Source organism: Panthera uncia, assembly GCF_023721935.1.
Source record: "Panthera uncia isolate 11264 chromosome E2 unlocalized genomic scaffold, Puncia_PCG_1.0 HiC_scaffold_19, whole genome shotgun sequence".
NCBI classification, from domain to species: domain Eukaryota; kingdom Metazoa; phylum Chordata; class Mammalia; order Carnivora; family Felidae; genus Panthera; species Panthera uncia.
In genome coordinates, this window is record NW_026057588.1 from 28,702,188 (window position 1) to 28,724,039 (window position 21,852).

The window sequence follows — 21,852 nt, forward strand, 5'->3', positions numbered from 1 at the left end:
TGTATTCATTAGAGATATTGTGTGTAGTGAGTTTGTGTAATATCTTTGATTTTAGTATCAGGGCTTCATGGAATGCGTTGACATATGCTGCCTTCTTCAATTTTCTGGAAGAGTTTGTGCAGAACTAACTTGGTCTCTAGATGTTTGTAAAATTTTGTCATAACACTATGTAACGTTATGCTTCTATAATTACTTTAAAAGCAATGCTTTTACCATGTATGAGATGTATGGAAGATTAAAAAACTCTGAAATACATCATTCTTTTTTTTTTTCTAAAGGATCGTCCTCCCGCTAATATTTGGAAAAAAATTGATCAATCCAGGGACTATAAAAATGGCAATCAACTCAGGGAATATCAACTGGAAGGACTCAACTGGCTCTTATTCAATTGGTACAATAGGTAGGTAGTACATCTTAATAGAAAAAAATTGTGTTGTTTTATTATTTGTGTCAAAATATGTTAAGTAAAATAGGTACTGATGTTGCTGTATTGTTACTGTCATGGAGTTTTTATTATTAAAAGTGAGATTACCTCAGGAAAATATATAAATTACAATTTAGGATTTTGACTTCAGTTCCTTCCTTTAACGGTATGCCAATCAGATGATTAATTAAGATGATTAATTAATTTAAATGATTAATAATAAAATTTGAAATACTTTTCTTACCATCATAAAACATCTGTTGTGTTACAAAGTATTTTTCAGTTTATCAGCTTAGACTGCTGTCTGCCAGGAATTGAATCTGGTTAGTAAAGTGTGAGCAATTATACCAGTAAGAATTAGGTAGGTCTATTATTTAAGTCTTCAAGAAGCAGTTTGTCAGCAGTTGATGAGGAGTAGAAATCAAAATATAAGGGGTGCCTGGCTGGCTCAGTCAGTAGAGCATGCAAGTCTCTCAGTCTCAGGGCCATAACTTCAAGCCCCACGCTGGGCATGGAGCCTACTTAAAAAAAAAAAAACAAAAAAACAGAAGCAGAAATCAAAATGTAAGAACCTAGTAATGAATTTACCCCTTTAATTATTTTCCATGTTGTTCAAAATGCTGTGTGGAACATTATCTCACTTTTTTGCTGAGAAGAAAATATAATTGCAAAAGAAGTGAAAAACAGACCCATGACTGAGAAAGTGTGGTGGTGTATACAAAAGAGCAAACAATAAGGCATTGTTATTAGTAATAACAGCAAAATTTAATGATGCTTTTATTCAGAATCATTCTTCTGTGTTTTTACTTCTCACTTGATTCTTCTGAGTTGTTACACTGAGTAATGGGGAGTCATGAGATGCAGTCATATGGAGTTAGGGGGGACTTGTTACCTCACACAGCACTCTTCTAGTTTATATTTTCTAAATATTGACTTTCATTTTTCTCAGGAGAACCTTCCAGGTAAAATAGTTAACAAAATATTGTTTTACTTGTATTCCCTCATCAGTACCCTTCCCATGGCCTCCATTGCTTGTTTTAAACTTTCAGCACTTCCCTCACAGCCCTCTATCACAGCCCAGCCCTTCTCACTGCCCGTGTGACTGCTCCGTAGAGGAGCCCAGGGCCCACAGGTGAGCTTGTTCAGATTCCTGCCTGCCTTCAGAGCCAGGCCTACAAACGTAGCTCCGTTCTTAGCTTTTCTTACCCCATCCTCATGTACCAGAAGTTAAAAGGTGCCTCCCCAGGACCAAGACTCAAGCTGCTACCTACGTTCTTGAGATGCAGCTCATCCAGTTTTCTCAGAACCTCACTTCGATCAACTCTCACACCTCTGTCACTTCTTCAAGCCCTCTCAAGAGTAGTGCTGTCCCTTCACTCTGCGAACAAATCTGGGTTTAACCTGTTGTAAAAATACAAGAAAGAAAAGAATAAACCTTCTCTTCTTGGCTCTGTTTCTCCTTCTGGCTGCCTCGAGCCCTCTTTGTAATTTCTAGGAAGAACAGGCCATATGGTCTCTTCCCATTTCCTCATCTCCAGCTCTCTCTAAACCTGTTGTTTGGATTTGATTCTCTATCTTTGTAACGCTCTGTTTCCCAATCCATGAGGTATTTTTCAGCCCTAATTTGCTGTGTCCCTGCTGCAAATTCTTGATTTGTGATTTGTGTAGTAATTGCTCCTTCTGTAAACTTTCCCCCATTTTCGCCCCCAGCAGCTTCCGTAGTGTGACTCTGTCCAGACTCTGTGACTTTCAGGTCTGCTGGTTTTCCTTCCTCTGCCTGCCCTTTCAGTATTGCTTTTCCTCCTGAAGTTCCTCTGTTGCTCTCTTCTTGTACAGGTTTGTTCTCCACCCCCCCTTGTGCCTTCACTTATCAACAACATCCTAATGGTCTCGTATCTTTATCTCTAAGACCTTGAACTCACTCCAAGCCCATATTTTCCTTTGCCTCTTGCTACCCTTAAAGTCTGTCTTACAAATTCTTTAAACACAAAATTCAAAATTAACCATATCACTTCCTGTTTCCTCCATGCCAAACTTGTTCTTCTTCCATATTTTGTATTTCAGTTAAGAATAACACAGTTCAGGGGTACCTGGCTAGCTCAGTCAGTAAAGCATGCAACTCTTGATCTTGGGGTTGTGAGTTCATGCCCCATGTTGGGTGTGGAGCCTACTTAAAATAAATTAACAATAATACAGTTCGTTTAGTCAACCAGACTGAAATCTGGCTGTCATCCGATACTACGTATATCTGGTTGGTCACTAAGTCTAAATCGTTCCAAGTCATAATTAACTTTCTCTCCTCTTTGCCCCCCTTCCTTAGTCCAAGTGCCCATCATTGTTTCCTGCATTATTACAGTACTTCACCAATTAGTGTCCCAGCTTCTAGTCACCTCACCTTCTAATAACCACAGCGGAACCCAAGTAAACTTCAAAATACAAACCCAATCTCATCAGGTTTCTTTAAAACTTCTCACTGACTCCCATTGCATAACAGAATGATGTCTAACCTTCTTCATTTATGACCTCTTCATATCTCAATAATACCCCCTCCTTTTACCCTCATGTCAAAACCATATTTGTAGTCTCCCAGTTGGTCATGTTCTTTACACCTCTACTCCTTTGCTGTGCTCTCTGGCAAAATCCTACCCATTACTAACCTCTTCTCTGAAAGAGATCTCTTCTACTCTCTCTTTTTGCCAGAGTTGGACACTTACTCCTCTGAGCTTCTTAATAAACTTAACTCTGATGATTCTCAACTGGCCTTATAATCATCTGTGGAACTTTTTTTTTTTTTTTTAAATTATAGCTGCTTTTATCCTACTCCATACACATTGAATCATAATGTGTAGGGGAAAGCCCTGGGTATCTTGTGTTTCTTTCAGGCTTTCAGGTTCTTCTAATGCACAGCCAAAGTTGAAAAACAGTGCTTTATTTGTGCTTCTGTGATAGCACATTGCATAACTGTCTGTTTGGTTGGTTGTTTATTTATTTATCTATTTGCATGTCTGCTTTTCTAATAGATACAAGCCCCTGGAAGGCAGAGAACATGTTCTATTTCTTTTGTATCCTATCTTCTCATACTGTCCCTGAGATAATAGAAGGTATTTAATAAATGCTTCCTGAAAAAATAATATATTTAGTTTGCCTTACTCTTGCCATTTCATTCTTTAACAAAATCATACCTCTAACGGGTGATATCTTTATTTTGGAGCTACAAAAATCTACAGTTTTCCCTCTTCAGGATTATAATAAAAGTATAACTTTATATATATAAATAATGATATGCCTATTCTGCACTTCAGCAACTTTTATTTTTTATAAATGCAAGTATTTTAACTTGATCTTTGATTATTTCTGAATATTTATCTTTAAAGACATTGTAGTGTACAGAAAAACCCAATGTATACATGGATAATATATTTGTTTATTTCAGACGAAACTGCATTTTAGCTGATGAAATGGGTCTTGGCAAAACCATTCAGTCAATTACATTCCTCTACGAAATCCTTCTGACTGGTATAAGAGGACCTTTCCTGATTATCGCTCCACTTTCTACTATTGCAAACTGGGAGAGAGAATTCCGTACATGGACTGATATTAATGTTGTGGTTTACCATGGGAGCCTGATTAGCAGACAGATGATACAGCAATATGAGATGTACTTCAGGGACTCACAGGTGTGTTGCTGGTGATTTTGTTGGTTGTTTGAAAGGTCAGGTTTGAAAAAGCTAATTACTACACATTCATTGTTTTCAAATTAAGGATGCATATTATTTGCCTACAAACGTCTTTGTTCAGGCTCTATTCATCATATCTATTTTCCAATAAATTTTAGTAGCTGAAGAGAACAATGACAAGGAATTAGGTTCATGTTCTAGTTCACTATAAAGTGTGACGATTTATACAAATGTACTAATTTGATTGTATCCCTAATATTTCAACTAGAATAATTGTTTTACTGATTGCTTTTAAATGCACATTAAATTTATTTTTAGAATAGTATTTGTTTCTTTGATCATCCTCCAGTTTTCTCCCCTCCATTTTAAAAATTTAAATCTTCAGTGAACACAATGGGTTTAAATGCCTATTCAGATAAAACCTAGGTTCTCTTTCATGTTCAAAGGATTTTGATTTTTAGACATATTTTAAAGTTTGGTTTGTTTGTTTTGTATGCAGATACAAGCACACCTCTATATCTTTTCCCTGTTTGGATTGGTTATTCCAGTACTGTGGTGATTTGGTGGCTTTCTTCTCCCCCTAAATCCTAAAGGCACATTTTCTGTTTTCCTTTGGCCTCTTACTCTTGAGCAGGAGATTTCTTATTTTTCAGCTAAATACACACATCATAAAATTAAGAGATGACATCATAATAAAGAATTTTCTAGCAGAAAGTTAAATCTCGAAAGCATTAAGTGCTAATTGCAGTTCTGAGTGGTAGGTAATAGGACTCTTTTAGATTAAGAATTTTATTAAGAAATAACAAAATCAATAAAAACATAGTTCACACAAATTATACTTTTTAATTGGAATAGGTGTATTGCCTGACACTTTGCCTCAGTAGCACCTTAACATTTTATTTTTCTTTCACTGATTCTTTTATTTTATAAGGCTCATTATAACACATGGCCAGGTCAAGGGATATGATACAGTTTGAAGTAAGGTAATGTGCCCAGCCTTCTACTGCTTTTCTTCCCAAGTGTAACTGATTTTCTACCTATTGGAGGCTGAAAATGGACGGATTAATTGATTTAGTTCCTTCAACCTCATTGTCCTTCTTTTATGGTTGAAACAATTACATCTCCTATGAAATAAAGCATCTGTTTAACCCTTTAGTTATTCCTCAGTTATATTGAAACTGTCACCTTTGTACCTTTGAAGCCTATGACATTTCAGTTAGATTATAGTTTGATTTCCTTCTATAGTGTTTTATTCTTCCCAGTCATACATTTGTAGAATTTAAGAGCTGCATGGTATCATAAAAATGATTATGATTGACTTAGTTCTATATATACTATATATGTATATAGTTCTATATATACTATATGTGTATAGTATATATAAAAGGCATAATTAAAACTTTGGGAGCTTAAGAGATGTTTAACAGGGTTGCAATTTTAATATATGTCTCATGTGAGCTTGGTATGAACATGAGAGCCTAAAAGCTAAAAGATTCGTGATGTGTTATAAACTGAATAGTATATATAAAATATTATATTTTTGTAGTAAATGTTATACATTCTGGAAAAATACTTTCTGACAGGTTTAAAATTTAAAAAGGTAAAAATGTCTCCTTTAAAGATGAGATAAATAGATTTGTGCTTTAAATACAGATTCAAGGGGCACCTGAGTGGCTCAGTCGGTTAAGCAGCTGACTTCAGCTCAGGTCATGATCTCACGGATTTGTGGGTTTGAGTCCCGCGTCAGGCTCTGTGCTGACAGCTCAGAGCCTGAGCCTGCTTCGGATTCTGTGTCTCCCTCTCTCTTTGTACCTCCCCTGCTCGTTCTTGTCTATTTCTCAAAAATAAATGTTAAAAAAAAAAAAAATCTAAAAAATAAATAAATAAATACAGATTTAACTATGAGCTCTTTCAGGTATATTTTAATATAAATTAATTGAATATTTACCTTCTATCATAGTAGCAGTAAAATTATGCTAATATTTTCTGAATTACCCTGAAAAAAGTAACAGAGATAATAATACTAATAATCACAAATATTTATTGAGTAATTACCATGTGCCAGGCAGTATGCCATACATTTTAGAGACAGTATTTTGCTTAATCTTTGTAATGCCTACCTTGTAAATAGGTAATAATATTAGCCCCATTTACAAATGAGGAAACTGAAGTATAAAGAAGTTATATAGTTTCCTCCAAAACCCCACCAAAACTGGGATTAATAAACCCAGGTCACTTAGACTCAAAAGCTCTTATTCTTAAACATTGTGATGTCAGTTTAACTGAAAGCATCCTATCCTAGGTTGTTAGAGCTGTGTAAATGCCATGGACTTACACTTTACCCCTATTCTAATAATATTCTACTGGATCAATTTAATGGCCACTGTATATGATCAATAGTAGGAATTAAACCCTAAATCAGAAAGATATACAATCTTTCTTAACCCTTCATTTCTCCTAATCCCTAATAATGTATAGTTTTCAGTCCCATTTAAACATTCCTTTGACTTGGCTTCTAGGTTGTCGTGCTGTCCTATATCATTACCCATTCTTTCTGAAGCCCCTTTTACTGGTTCCTTCTTATCTTCCCTATCTGAACTTGGGGGTGACCCAGAGCTCCATCTTCAGACTCTTTCATATCCGTACTTACTCCATCAGAGGCTCCATTCAGTCCTACAACTTGAGTACCATCTGTACTGCTAGAAGCTCCCAAATCTTATCACCAACTCTAACCTCTTTCCTGAATTCCAGAGTCCTATCCAAATGCCTGTTCAGCTATTCCACTTGGATATCTAGTAGTCGTCTCAAATATAACATGTCCAAAATCCTGAGTTTTCTCTTTGTAGCAAATAGCAGCACCACCTTCTAATTGTTCAAGATAAAAAAATTCTGGGGGCGCCTGGGTGGCTCAGTCAGTTGGGCGTCTGACTTCGGCTCAGGTCATGATCTCACGGTTCGTGAGTTCAAGCCCCGTGTCAGGCTCTGTGCTGATGGCTCAGAGCCTGGAGCCTGTTTCAGATTCTGTGTCTCCCTCTCTCCCTGACCCTCCCCCGTTCATGCTGTCTCTCTCTGTCTCAAAAATAAATAAACGTTAAAAAAAAAAAATTAAAAAAAAAAAAAAGATAAAAAAATTCTGCAGTTAAGCTTGAATCCTCTTTATCTCATTCTATACCTATCCATTAGGTAGATCTCCTTTCAAATCCTTTGGGATCTCCTTTCAAAATACATCTAGAACTGAATACTTCTCATGACTTCCCATGATGATCTCTTGCTTGGATTACTATGGCAGTCCCTTAATGGGCCTCTATGATCTGTCCCTGGCCTCTTTCAGACTATTTTTACCATAGAAGCCAAAATTACTCTTTTAAAATACATGTCAAACCATGTTACTCTTGTCCCAGAACCCCCCAATAGCTTCTTGCTCAGAGAAAGAGCCAAGTCCTTAGCACACTTTCATGTCCCAGCACAGCTCCATCCCCTTCACACTCAGCAGGTTTCAGCCACTCTGGCATTCTTACTATTACGTGAAGACTGCCAAAGATATTCCCACATGAGGACCTTCATGCTTGGCTACTCCTTCCAAGAATGCTTTCTCCTCTAGATCTCTAGGTATCACCTGGGTTTCTCCCTCATCTTCAGGACTTTGCTCAAATGTCACTTCTTAGTAATGGCCTCCCAGCCAATTCATAACATTACAGTGGTCACCTCTGACCCTACACTTATTATTTATCCCTGTTTTATTTCACAGCGCTTATCACTTTGTAACTTTTTAAAAAAAATTTTTGTTTTTTTCTCAATGGCTGTGTCCTGAATTTGAATCATTGGGATGTAAGTTCCACTTGGATAATTATTTCTGTTTCATTTACTGCCATATCTCCAGCATCTGGAGCAGGGCCTGGCACATAGACACGCAATAAATATTTGCTGAATACATGACTCAGGTGGTTAATTTTGATATCAACTATTTATTTGCCATTGTATGTGTGAACTCATGGATATAAATGATAAATGTTAAAATTGAAATTTCACTGGCCAGATTTTGTAATGGCCATTTCTTTCTTGATCTAAAATTGTTACTATAACTCTTAAAAACTATAAAACATTTTATCAGGGAATACTTACTTGAATATAATTATAAATTAAATAATTGTGTTGGTATACATTTTTTACATTATTCTTGAAAACACTATAATATAGTTTTAATGCTAAATGTCCTCATTTAAAGAAAATATATGCATATGTAAAAATTTCAGTGGAAAATGTAGCAGATGTCTTTAGATGTATTTTTATGCAATTTGACAGGAATTAAAAATTGTGATGAAGACATTCTAGCAAATTATTGTATTTGATAATAAATTTCTAGGGGCGTATCATTCGAGGAGCTTACAGATTCCAAGCCATCATCACCACTTTTGAAATGATTCTTGGTGGCTGTGGAGAGCTAAATGCAATTGAATGGCGATGTGTGATTATTGATGAAGCACATAGGTTAAAGAATAAAAATTGTAAACTTCTTGAAGGTCTGAAACTCATGAATCTGGTAAGTAACTTATCATTATTTTGACTTAATTCAGTTTCTTAGCTACGTAGTGAAATGCAAAGGCAGAGAGCTAATGCTAAATGCACTCCTTTTTAAGTTTTAGAAGATGGTTATATCTGATTTCTGTCTGGTAATTGAGGTTTTTTCTGTTTTCTCTTATGGTTTAATTACTAAGGAACAAAATTTCACATGCTCAGCATATATTGGTTACAATTAATAAATGGCATTTTTTAAAGTCTTCTTGCTAGTGTGTTTGCTTATTTCAAATCAGAGTCTTTTCCATTTTTTTAACATTTTCATTTAATTAACATCACATAATTAGTACACGGACACTTGAACAAGTCACTCCAGTATGCGGAACTACATACAGGAACACATTGAAGTCCTTCTTTTTATGCCCCATTGATGCCCACCCCCTAGTTCCACTCCCCACTCCAGTGTTTATAGATGAGTGTATATCTTTCTAGACTAAACATTTACTGGCGTATACCTACATATGCAGATATACAGATACATATACAAATATTTAGCTTGGGGATTTAGAGATACTGTCAAATCAAATTTTAAATGATAATTCATACGATCATCAGAAATATCTTGTCTATTTCCTATTACTATTATGTTCAGTTTGTAATGCAACTCTAGTTTAGAAGCATATTCCAGTCAGCTCTTCGTATTGTTGCATTGTAGTCTTAATGATTTGAGGCTTGTTCTTCTGTGAAAAGTCCAGTGATGTTTAGCCAAATGATAAAGAATGAGAACCATTTTGCATACAAATTACCATGCCAAGAATGAGTACGAAAGAAACAAATAGCTTCTTTGTTCTTGAAAGTTCTATTTCTTTGAGAAAATATAAAATATGCTTGTTAATTATTTAGAAATTTTCTTTTAAAAGCATGAATAGGTAAAAATAACCTGTAAAAGGGAAGTATTACAAGAATGATAAGAGTTTTTTAAAAAGCAATTGAAAAATTAGTGAAGATCTGTGGGTAGAGATGTATTTTGAGTTGACTCTTGAAAATTATGGTTGGGAAAGATACTTGCTTTTGAAAAACATTGAACATTTGATAACCTATGTCAGCTTTCATATAATTTTAGTACTGTGGTATGTGACGTGAATTATTCTTGCTTCATGTAGGAACACAAGGTGCTTTTGACTGGTACACCTCTCCAAAATACAGTTGAAGAACTATTCAGTCTTCTTCACTTCCTAGAACCTTTAAGGTTTCCTTCCGAATCAACATTTATGCAAGAATTTGGGGATCTGAAAACAGAAGAACAGGTATCCTCATTGGTCCTTGTAAACAAAGGCATCAAATCTCTTATCACTGTGATTGTGTTTATGTATTTGTAACTAAATGCACATATACGTTATATATCTTTTCATCATTTTTTATGCAGGTGCAAAAACTTCAGGCTATCCTGAAACCCATGATGTTGAGGCGATTGAAAGAAGATGTGGAGAAGAAGCTGGCACCAAAGGAAGAAACCATCATTGAAGTGGAACTTACTAACATTCAAAAGAAATACTACCGGGCTATTTTGGAGAAGAACTTCTCCTTTTTATCCAAAGGGGCAGGGCAGACCAATGTACCTAATTTGGTCAATACCATGATGGAGCTCAGGAAGTGCTGCAATCATCCATATCTTATCAAAGGTAGCTAACAAGGATTGCAAACAAATACTTGTTTCTTTGAACGAATGCTCGTGAATTAACGACAGCAACACCACCACCACTACAGCTGCAGTGGCTGTTACGAGGAAAGGCAGTGATGTACCACTCTTGGTGTTTCAGCATCAGGGTGCCCCATGATTGCATGCTAGGTTACAGGAGCAGGACTTGGTTCAGTCTAATGTGGACTGGACTTCCTCCTCCAATAGAATCCTCCTCATGGGCAAAGACAGCAAAGCCTACCTTTGGGCCTCTGGGTTTACATTTTTCTTTTCCCTCGTCCCTTTGCAGTCCAGGTCTCCAGTTAGTGTCTGTTTTTGTGCTGTAATCATGTTGCTTTTTAAGGTCTTATTAAGTTCTCTACTAATATTCTCTCTGTACATCTTTTCACTTATTTCTGGGAATATTATCCCATCTTTATCTAAGACATATGGTTTCTTAGCCCTATAATTAACTCTCTTTCAATCCTGTTATTCTTTAATGATCAGACAGGCAGAGGGAAGGCAAAGAGCCTTTAATACTGATTAGACTCTCTGGAGGAAGTATGCATCACAGAGACCTATAACTTGACTTCCCTCTTAATTGTCCTTGTTTTGATGGCCAGCAAGGATACCTACCCATAGACACATCCAGATTAATTGTGATCACCCTCAATGATGATCACTGTCGTATTGGTATTTAAATAATAGATGTTTGTTTAAAAATACATGTTTACTCACCTAAGGTTAAGACCACATTTTCATTAATTCTTTCCCTGATAGCACTCATTAAACATTTAGCAAACATGTGGGGTACCTGGGTGCCTCTGTCGGTCGGTTGAGCATCCAACTTCGGCTCAGGTCATGATCTCGCGGTCTGTGAGTTCGAGCCCTGCGTTGGGCTCTGTGCTGACAGCTCAGAGCCTGGAGCCTGTTTCAGATTCTGTGTCTCCCTCTCTCTCCGACCCTCCCCCGTTCATGCTCTGTCTCTCTCTGTCTCAAAAATAAATAAATGTTAAAAAAAAAAAAAACATTTAGCAAACATAAATTTATATAAGGCATTATGCCCGGGGTCCCGACAGATAATAAGATGCTTTAAGACATTGCCCATATCCTCAATGAAATTATAGTCTAGTGTTGATGGGTGTTTAGCCACAAACATAAATAATACTAATAAAAACAGTGTACCTATCATCAGAAAAGTATAATGTGTTACAAAAGCACAGAGGAACACTAATTTTGATTTGTTTTTAAAAGAGAGCAACTGGGGGCTGCCTGCATTTGTGCACTGAGGCTGTCTTCTTACGTGTCTTTGACAGGTGCTGAAGAGAAAATACTTGGAGAATTTAGGGATACGTATAATCCAGCTGCTTCTGATTTTCATCTTCAAGCAATGATCCAGTCTGCTGGTAAACTGGTCCTTATTGATAAATTGCTTCCCAAAATGAAAGCTGGAGGTCATAAAGTGCTCATCTTCTCTCAGATGGTACGCTGCCTTGACATCCTAGAGGACTATCTCATTCATAAAAGGTAAGGCGTATTCATCTACTGAATTATACTATGAATTACACTAAATACATGCTGCTAAGGATTTGGCATCAGTGTACTGTAACCTAGCTCTACTCACATCTTTCTCTTGATCTAAGAATCCATTTAATTTGTAAGGATTGCTTAGGATGTTCAGGATGTGTCAGGTGTTCTGTGTATGTTGTACATAGTAGGAGGGGCTAAGGAGACTGATTAAGTAAACTTTGTACATTGATGGGTACTTGTTGACCTAGGAATGGGTTTTTAGTGTACATTTTATTGATTTGTAAATTTTGGGGTAATGACTCTTTAAATGGACTTATAACCATCTTCAAAAATAAAAGAAAATGGTTCACCTTTTTAGGTCTTTCATTTTAATTAGAACCTGAACTCGCTGCACTTTCACTCTTGCCATTTACCATATGACATTTATTCATGCTTTAATCCTTTCTGATTTGTTTAATGTGGAATTTTGTTTTGGTTTGTGACAATAAATCTTAAATAGTGTCTAATCAGTATTTAGATGAAAAGGATATTTATCATAAGGATATGTTCTCAGAACATTCATGGTCTAGTCAGATATCAACATATTTCCATAAAAGGGAATCTGAAGATGCAGCTGTAGATTTTAGTTCAGCAAATTTTGACTCTTATATATAAGTAAACGCCTAGCTAGTTGAGATTATCGGAAAGTGTGTAGTTCGTTTTCGTTTTTTATTTTATTTCTAGTTCTATTTTTAGTTTCAGTGTTACACTCCTTTAGTCTATTTTCAAAATATGTATTATTCTCAACTTTATATCATATGAGATAAAGTTGCAATATTCCTAAGAATAGCTATTCTTACATTTTCTTTATCTTCTTACACAAAGAACTTTATAAGATAAAGATGAATCTCATGGAAAACCCCAAATTTCTTTAATGTCACAAGTCATGTTATTGAAGTCACACCCCCATTTCACAGGTAGTAGAGACAACAGTGAGCTCCTGCTGAGACTCTAGTAAATTACATGTATAAAGAAGTGCCTTGAACCACAAGAGGTGTGGCAAATGTGTGTATCCCCCTTCTAGTTCCTAAAGTTTTGTATATTTTAATTTTATTGATGTCTATGATTTTCTGAATTTTATGTGAATGAGAAAAGATAAAAGAAGTGAAAAGTTAATTGCTTAATAGTAATGACTCTAAAGAATTAGCATTCAAGGCATCTGGGTGGCTCAGTCGGTTAAGCATCTGACTTCAGCTCAGGTCGTGATCTTGCAGTTCATGAGTTCCAGCCCTGCGTTGGGCTCTGTCCTGACAGCTCAGTCTGGAGCCTGCTTTGGATTCCCTCTCTCTCTGCCCCTGCCCCACTCATGCTCTGTCCCTCTCTCTCATACAAAAATAAATGAACATTAAAAAGTTTTTTAAAAAGAAAAGAATTAGCATTTTACAGAATGATTTGGAATGATCCAGAAAACTTTGGATTTTTTGAAGCAAATTCTTAATGTTTCATATTGTTAACATCTTGAAAATTTGTTAAATGTTGAAAGCTGTATTATTATTTTCAGATCCTTTTAATAAACAGACTTGTTTAAAAAGATGAAAAAGAAAAGAATTAGCATTGTAGTTTGCCCTTGATAGATACATAGTTTGCGATCAAGTATATCTTGAGAGAATAACATGATTGAGACAGAGAAACATTGGGAAGTTTCCTGAGGTTTTATGAAAGTCTTTGATTTTTGTTTTAAAAAAAATTTTTTTTTATTATAATGAGATTAGCAAGGTAGTTTTTGCATGTTTTTTTTTTTGAATTCCAACTTCTGAAAATGATATTATGATGGTATTTTAGTTATACATCAGGAATGCAGAGATTTTGTGTCTTTATATTACTTTGTATTTTCTCCCTACCACCAACACCAAGAGTTAAAAAACCATAGAAACTGGTTGGGTGATATTGCTTCTTAATTTTATAGTAAATATAATGTTGCAGGAGAACTGACTTTACATCTGATAGAATGTATGTTTATTTTCATTATATTCATCTAACTAAATATATGCCATTTCATTTGATAGATATTTATATGAGCGAATTGATGGAAGAGTCAGAGGGAACCTGCGACAAGCTGCTATAGATCGATTTAGTAAACCTGATTCAGATCGATTTGTTTTCCTTCTGTGCACCCGAGCTGGTGGGTTGGGCATCAACTTAACTGCTGCTGATACATGTATAATTTTTGATTCTGATTGGAACCCTCAGAATGACCTGCAGGTAAATACATTCCTTGGCTAAGAGAATTAAATTTCTTATTGGCAGGGGGACGGGGCACCTGGCTGGCTCAGTCAGTTAAGCATACAACTCTTGGTTTCAGTTCAGGTAATGATCTCACGGTTTGTGAGTTTCAGATAAACATCGGGCTCCATGCTGACAGTGCGGAGCCTGCTTGGGATTCTCTCTCTCCCGCTCCTTCTGCCCCTCTCTGCTCACGCTTGCTCTCTCTCAAAAATTAACTAACTAAATAAATTTCTTTTTTCATTCCTTTAACTATTCTTGATACTCCACCTCTTGTATTTTTATCTGAACAAACTACCATGTATGTTTCCCTAATAGGTTAAATTATCTTAATTTTAATTTAATGATAACAAAATATACTTATTTAGATTATACATTTAGGTTATATATCTTCTAAATAGGTTTACTGACTTGAGTACAGTATTTGTTTGAAGTCTGTTATGTAAATTAGAGAGAGCTTTAAGAATAACGTCTTTGCAATAAATAAAAATCCCAGAATCTTACTTTCTGAAAAATAAGCGCTTATCCTAATTTCACCTTCTCAGTCATCATATAATGTAGTACGCATAGAATTAAGACCTAATAGACCATGCCTTTTTATGAAATACAGAATTAAGGTATACGTGTAAGTTAGGACAATACTTGGATCTCATAGAAATAGGAATATTAACAGAGTGATCAGATAGCATCAAAGTATGCAGAAGATAAGCATCGAGGAAAGATATGAAAACAAAGTTTAAGAGAAATTTTTTTATTGTTCATGGTAGTCTTTATTGTATTGAAATTAATATTATTATTACTTTAGGTAGTTATAATTCCAAATTGTTACTGAGAATAAACCTGGCTTTCTAAAAAATAAGATTTTAACTTCTTATTTGTGTAACTATATGTATTCTAGTTCAAAATATCAAAGATCCAAATTTAACAGGTGAGACAAACTCTATAGAAGGCCAGTTAGTAAATATTTTGGGCTTTTATAGATCACATAAGGTGCCACACATTCCTTGTTGTTTGTTTTTATAGTCACTTAAAAGTGTACAAGCACCTGGGTGGTTCAGTTGATTGAGTGTCCAACTTTGGCCCAGGTCACGATCTCACAGTTTGTAGGTATGAGCCTTGCATCAGGCTCTGTGCTGATAGCTCCAAGCCTGGAGCCTGCTTCGGATATTGTGTCTCCCTCTCTCTCTGCCCCTCCCCCACTTGCATTCTGTCTCTCTCTTTCAAAAATAAATAAACATTAAAAAAATTTTTTTGTTAAAGTGTAAGCCATTCTCAATCGGCAGGCCAGATTTGGTCCACAGGGTGTAGTTTACCAATCTGTAGGATAAACCCAAATCATGATTATTTGCCTGTTGGGTACATATTTATATTAAAATTGGGGCGCCTGTGTGACTCAGTCGGTTGAGCATCAGACTTCAGCTCAGGTCATGATCTCACAGTTTGTGGGTTTGAGCCCAGCGTCGGGCTCTGTGCTCACAGCTCGGAGCCTGGAGCCTGCTTCCGATTCTGTGTCTCCCTCTCTCTCTGCCCTTTCCCCACTCATGTTCGTTCGTTTGTTCTCTCTCTCTCTCTCTCTCTCTCTCTCTGTCAAAAATAAATAAACAGTAAAAAAAATTTTAAATTACAGTGCATGTGATGTTCTAAAATAAACATCTAAAATAAAATAATATAAGTACATTATAGAACCTGGAAAAACTGTATCAGAAGTTGGGGACAACTTCTCCCTGTCACTTGGTTTTTCCTACTAATATAGATCTACTCTTTATAGGCTAATGAAAAATTTGGCCTCTTATACTTTCCCTAGACCTAGAGCAATGTTGTTCACTCGGAATTCTGAGTTCTAAAGAGCATGATAGAATAAAGATGTCAAAAAGAGTATAGTATCAATGCCACCTATAAATTGTAATGCCACAATTTATGATTTAGTCTTCTGAAGATAATGGGAAGGTGATTAATAATTTGGGAGAAAGACCATTGATTCTGTGGAACCCTTAGAGTCTAAATTTATTACATAAATTTTAAGTTTAGGGACGCCTGGGTAGACTCAGTGGGTTAAGCATCTGACTCTTGATTTAAGCTCAGGTCATGGTCTCACAGTTCATAAGATCGAGCCCTGCGTCAGGCTCTATGCTGACATCATGGAGCCTGCTTATGATTCTCTCTCTCCCTCTCTCTCCCTGCCTGTTGCCTGGTAATGCACACACTCTCCCTCTCAAAATAAACAACTATTGGGGCACCTGGGTGGCTCAGTCGGTTGGGCGTCCAACTTCGGCTCAGATCATGATCTCACAGTCCGTGGGTTCGAGCTCCGCATCAGGCTCTGTGCTTACAGTTCAGAGCCTGGAGCCTGCTTCGGATTCTGTGTCTCCCTCTCTCTCTGCCCCTCCCCTGCTCAAGCTCTGTCTCTGCCTCTCTCAAAAATAAATAAACATTAAAATAAATAAACATTAAGGAATAAATTTTAAGTTTAGTAAGACTTCAAGATAAAATATGAAGCTCTTATGTAATCTCTCATGTCTTTACTTCCAATGTATCTACATATTAAATAATTTTTTTCTTTGTTTAAGTAAAATTTAGGTCTCCAGAGGTATTCACTTTAAGTTTTTATCCCCCCCCCCAAGTTTTTTTCCCCCCCCCCCAGCTTTACTAAAGTGTATTGAAAAGTTTATTGATAAGGTAGTAGAAAAAAAATTGAGAAATTTAGGGTTAGATTTTAAATTTAAAGCTTGAGTTGCCAGCAGTTAAAAATAATGTTTGTAGAGCTTATATTACTGTCTACAATTATATTGATGGTACCCTCTTTAAAAAAAAAGAATTCTGAGGGCGACTGGGGGGCTCAGTCAGTTAAGCGTCTGACTCTTGATGTCGGCTCAGGTCGACATGGTTCATGAAATCAAGGCCTGTGTGGGGCTCCGTGCTGACAGCATGGAGCCTCCTTGGGATTCTCTCTCCCCATCTCTTTGCCCACCCCTCAAAATAAACAAATAAACATTTGAAAAACTAAAAATAAAAAATGATTCTTCATGGATTTATATGATCTGAAATAAAAGCTTAAGCTTTAACTTATTGCTGATTGCGGAATCCTTTCTCATTTTAGTAAGCACTATCTTCATTTCAGAAAAGGATATAACTAATTCAATAGCAAGAGTTTCTAAAAATTCTTCCATACTTTTGTATTCCATTGAGATAGTCTGTTGTTAAATGCCTTTTGTATAATGCATTTTGTGCTATTTTGTAAAATAAATTGAATCTATAACTTTTCATTTTTTTATAGGCCCAAGCTCGTTGCCACAGAATCGGTCAGAATAAAGCAGTTAAAGTCTACCGACTAGTAACTCGTAACTCCTATGAGAGAGAGATGTTTGACCGAGCCAGTCTGAAACTGGGTCTAGATAAGGCTGTGTTACAGAGCATGAGCGGAAGAGAAAGTAATGTTGGTGGTGTATGTATATTTTCTTTCTACTTGTAGCTTTTATGTTCTTATTTGCTTTTAATTTAACCTCAAGTTGCGTATCATTTTATTCTGGTCCATCCTGAACACTAAATAGATGCTTTTATGTAAGGAGGCATTTCAGAATAGACCCATATTTAGCTAATGCTTGTGAATCATTTTCTGCATATTGCTACAGGCCTTGTGAACTCTGAGAATGTGTTTTCAAGGTAGAAAGTCTTTGCTGTGCTTTTAGGTTGTTTGTATCATGGCATAGCAAAACAGAATTGGTGAATTTTTCTACATTATATCTATAAACAGTTTTTCAGCTTTTTTTCGGTGTCAAACTACTGGCATTGGCTTTGTTTTGTTATAAGTAAGGTTTTTTTGGCATTTTTTTTCCCCTCAAGATTGTTGTCTCATATCTTACGCTTGTAACAACTGTAGAATCCTACTACTAAAAAGAACATTGAGAGGTTACCTGCCCTATAGGCTTTGTTGTAACTGAAGCTATTATAGGTACAAGGCAAATCTTACTTTAAAGATAATAAGGAAAAGTCAACAATTTCAATGTATTCTTTCAGAGAATTCTTTCTTATTTATACTGTAAACCCAAATGCAGTTTAAACATGACTCTTTGTATTTTGAAATTTTTTAGGGGTGCTTTCTCATTTTATGAATTTCAAAATAATATTGTTACCAAAACTATTTTCTCTTTAGATTCAACAGCTTTCCAAAAAGGAAATAGAAGATCTGCTTCGAAGAGGTGCATATGGTGCTATTATGGAGGAAGAAGATGAAGGCTCTAAATTCTGTGAGGAGGATATTGATCAGATTTTACTACGTCGTACAAAAACTATCACAATTGAGTCAGAAGGACGTGGGTCAACATTTGCCAAGGTAACAGTGAGTGATATTTTATAAATATACCAGTAATGTTTACTACTAAAAATAATTCCACTCTTACTCTACTAATCATTTGCAGAGTACCTACTTAATGTTTACGAAGTAAATAAAATGTTCTTTTCCTTCATTTCTTTTTTCTGATTTCTCATATCAAATTTCACATATACTGGAGTAAGAATAATAACCAGGAATAGTTCTATGTATTAGAGTAGAACACTTAAAATAAGATTTAGAAATTAAAGAACATCTATGCTGAAGTCAGAGCAAAATGTAAGAATGTAGGTTGAATCATCTTACGTTAACTGACAGTAATTTCAAGTACTTAAAGAAGAGAAAGGATTTCTAATTTCATCTTAAATATTTAAATCTAATCTGGGGAGGGGAAAATTTGTGTCTGGAAAGGAAGTGTTAATAACTACCTTACTTGGGGAAAACATTTCAAAAGTTTACTAAATTCCTAGATTCACCTCTCCCCCCACCCCTTTTTTTTTTTACAAGGAGACATGATAAACCTATATCTTATATTCATCTGAAAAGTTTATTATTGCAATATTCTGTGTCACCTGCACTGATTCATACAGGCTTTCTCCTTTTCCCTTTACTTCCTTTCTGTATCCCCCTGTCCACTTTCAACCTGGAAGTCTATCTTTATCTTTATGGAGAGCTCTGTGTTACAGCAGGTAGTATAGAGACTATATCCAAAATAATATCAGTCTTCAAATGAAAATTTTTCTCTTATATTCCTTCAGCAAAAATGAAATCATGTGTCAGGTACTTTGCTAAATACTGGGAATACTAAAATGAAAGGGTTCTAGTTGCTGAAAAAGTAGAGAAGAAAATGATTAATTTTGCATAAAATTGAAGAGCCAGAGAGTCAGGAAAGCCTTTGCAGAAAAATAACATCTGAGTCTTGAAGGCAGTGTGAATTTCATTGTGTTACAGAGAACATCACAAGAAATGAATCCTGTGTTGCTAAACTATAAGGAAGATTTCAAGGACTATGCATAGGCATGTGTAGATGCACAGGGAGATGAAAATGAAAGGATTAGGGAAGGTTAGATCCAAATTGTGAAGGGCTGAAAAAATTCCATTTTGAGGAATTTGAACTTGATCCTGAGGCAGTTAAAAAGCTTTTAAATCCCTTCAAGCAGAAAATGGACAAAATGAATGCAGTTTAGAAATTTAATGCTAGCAGCAGTGTAGAGAATGAGTTTGAAAGGAGGAAAAACTAAAGGCAGGGATACCGATTAGAGGCTTATATAGGATACAGTGATGGGTGAACTAGGGTAGTGGAGTGCCACTTGAATCAACGGGAGTTGATGACCAGTTAGGAATGTATGGAAGGGGGAATCAAAAAGGACTTGAAGATCTCAGGCTTAAGTAGCTAGAAGGGTCATGGTATCCCTAAGTAAAATAGAGAATGCAAAAGAAGGAAGTTTACGTGGAGAAAACAATATACTGGGCCTTTACAGGGGATCCAAGAGGAGGTGTCTGGGAGAGTTGTTTAGGATACAGATAGAGATTTGAGAGTTCACAAAGAATAAACCTGAAAAAAGTAGTACTGTGTAAACAAAAGGAATAGTGCAGAAGTATAAGGCTGAGAACTACAACTGGTCACGATTGGGTAGATGTACCATGGCTTTGGCTTCTTTCCTGAGAAATCTTGTTTACTCTGGGTTCCTCGGCTCTACCCAAGTTGTCAACACACTGCGTCCAGCTACTACAGAAATCACCATTGTTGGTTATTCCATGCCTAGAGAAAATCTTAAATTTGTTTTATTTTTTAGTTAACGTAGGCATATGTAAAGTGTTTAACGACCACAGGAGATTCCCAAGTTTACCATGCTAATGAGAATCATCATGAAAGTCAGAATACCAGAGTTTGAATTCTGACTCTGAAGCTGAGTGACCTTGGACAGTTAACCTTTAGGAGTCTTTCTTGTCTGTAAAGAGGAGGGCATAGGGGCATCTGGGTGGCTCAGTCTATTAAGCTTCCAACTTTGGCTCAGGTCATGATCTCGAGGTCTGTGAGTTCAAGCCCCGCATCAGGCTGTGTGCTGATAGCTTGGAGCCTGGATCCTGCTTCGGATTCTGTGTGTGTGTGTGTGTGTGTGTGTGTGTGTCTCAAAATAAATAAATAAATATTTTTTAAAAAGACAGCATAGTAGTCTTGGCCTTTTCTACTTTATAATAAAGTGCTAGATGAGTATTATTTTACTCAAGTATACTCTAGTCATAACCAGCTGTGCTCTAAGAATGTGAAATACTTAAGCATTTAAATTTCTATTTGAAATCCTCAGACCAGGGAGTAACTTGTATTTGAAAAAAGAGCCGGCTGAAGAGGTGCTTACGTAGCTGAGCAAGTCCAGAGAATTTGCCTGTAGTTGTCCTAGAATTTGTTCATTTCCACAGTTGTGTGGGAATGCCACTATGTAGTGGACATTTGGCATATTAGAATATGGCACCAGTATGTAGTGGCACCAAAGGTGCAAAGTTAGTAGTATTTTATACTTTTTCCTGAAATTTCCAGACTTCCTCTGTGCTCAGTTATTCTTAGTGGTTTGGATAAATGAAGTAATTCCAATCCATCTCTTTGCGTTATCAAATAATTTTTAAAAGAAGCCATATATATGGAGCAGAGTGCATAATGAGACTGTTTATTTAGACTTCGTACATATCCATCAAATAAAACTCATTATTGGTAACTTGATAAGTGCTTATATCACCTGAACTTTATTTTGAGATAATTTTCATAAGGGCAATAAGGTGGATCCTAGAAATAGAAATGTTCTAGTCTGATTTTTTTTTTTTCTGGTATAGAACAAGACTTTGAATTGCTTAATTTACAAAAACAAACCAGTCTGTATCAAGCTTCAGTGGATTGCTTGTTTGTAAAGGCCCTTCTGTGCACCCACTATCTTTCTGCTACTTTCTAATGTAGAAAGATGGATTTCAGCATATAAAATACCTTCCTTTGTAAATAATAAAAGGATTTAATGACTAGAGGAAAACATTTAAGGAAAAATATTTTTGGAGGAATAAAAATGTTAAGATTTAACATTTGGAATTAATCGGTAAACCTATACCTGATAACATCTTCTACAACAGGCATTTTATTTTTATAGGCATTAATTCATTAAAATCCTTCAGAATTTTGAAAGTCATCTTGAAAATAGGCTATATGTCATTTGACAATAGCATCTAAAATTATTTAGAAATATTTTTTAATTTTATTTGAAAAGTAAATTTATCATTTTTCTTACAATGAATATAACAAAAGCTGCAATTGTGAAGGATAGTTTCTTCCAGGTAAATTATTTTAATTATCAACAGTTACCTGGTAGCAGAATAAAAGTGATCATCCACAGTAACACAGGATTTTTTTTTTAAGATTAGCAATCATAATCTAATATGTGCCAGAAATCTAATT

At 35.7% G+C, this 21,852-nt stretch overlaps 1 protein-coding gene across 11 annotated transcripts in view; it reads left to right on the forward strand.

The window, feature by feature from the left end:
- CHD9 (chromodomain helicase DNA binding protein 9) overlaps window positions 1-21,852 on the forward strand; it is a 233,508-nt gene that overhangs the window by 157,189 nt on the left and 54,467 nt on the right. For all 11 annotated transcript variants that reach the window (XM_049621122.1, XM_049621121.1, XM_049621124.1 and 8 more), the window contains 9 exons: window positions 279-400; window positions 3,858-4,101; window positions 8,465-8,641; window positions 9,780-9,923; window positions 10,043-10,298; window positions 11,611-11,821; window positions 13,870-14,065; window positions 17,361-17,528; window positions 18,237-18,416. In XM_049621122.1, coding sequence (XP_049477079.1) covers window positions 279-400; window positions 3,858-4,101; window positions 8,465-8,641; window positions 9,780-9,923; window positions 10,043-10,298; window positions 11,611-11,821; window positions 13,870-14,065; window positions 17,361-17,528; window positions 18,237-18,416 — 1,698 coding nt within the window. The remainder of the gene's footprint in view (window positions 1-278; window positions 401-3,857; window positions 4,102-8,464; window positions 8,642-9,779; window positions 9,924-10,042; window positions 10,299-11,610; window positions 11,822-13,869; window positions 14,066-17,360; window positions 17,529-18,236; window positions 18,417-21,852) is intronic.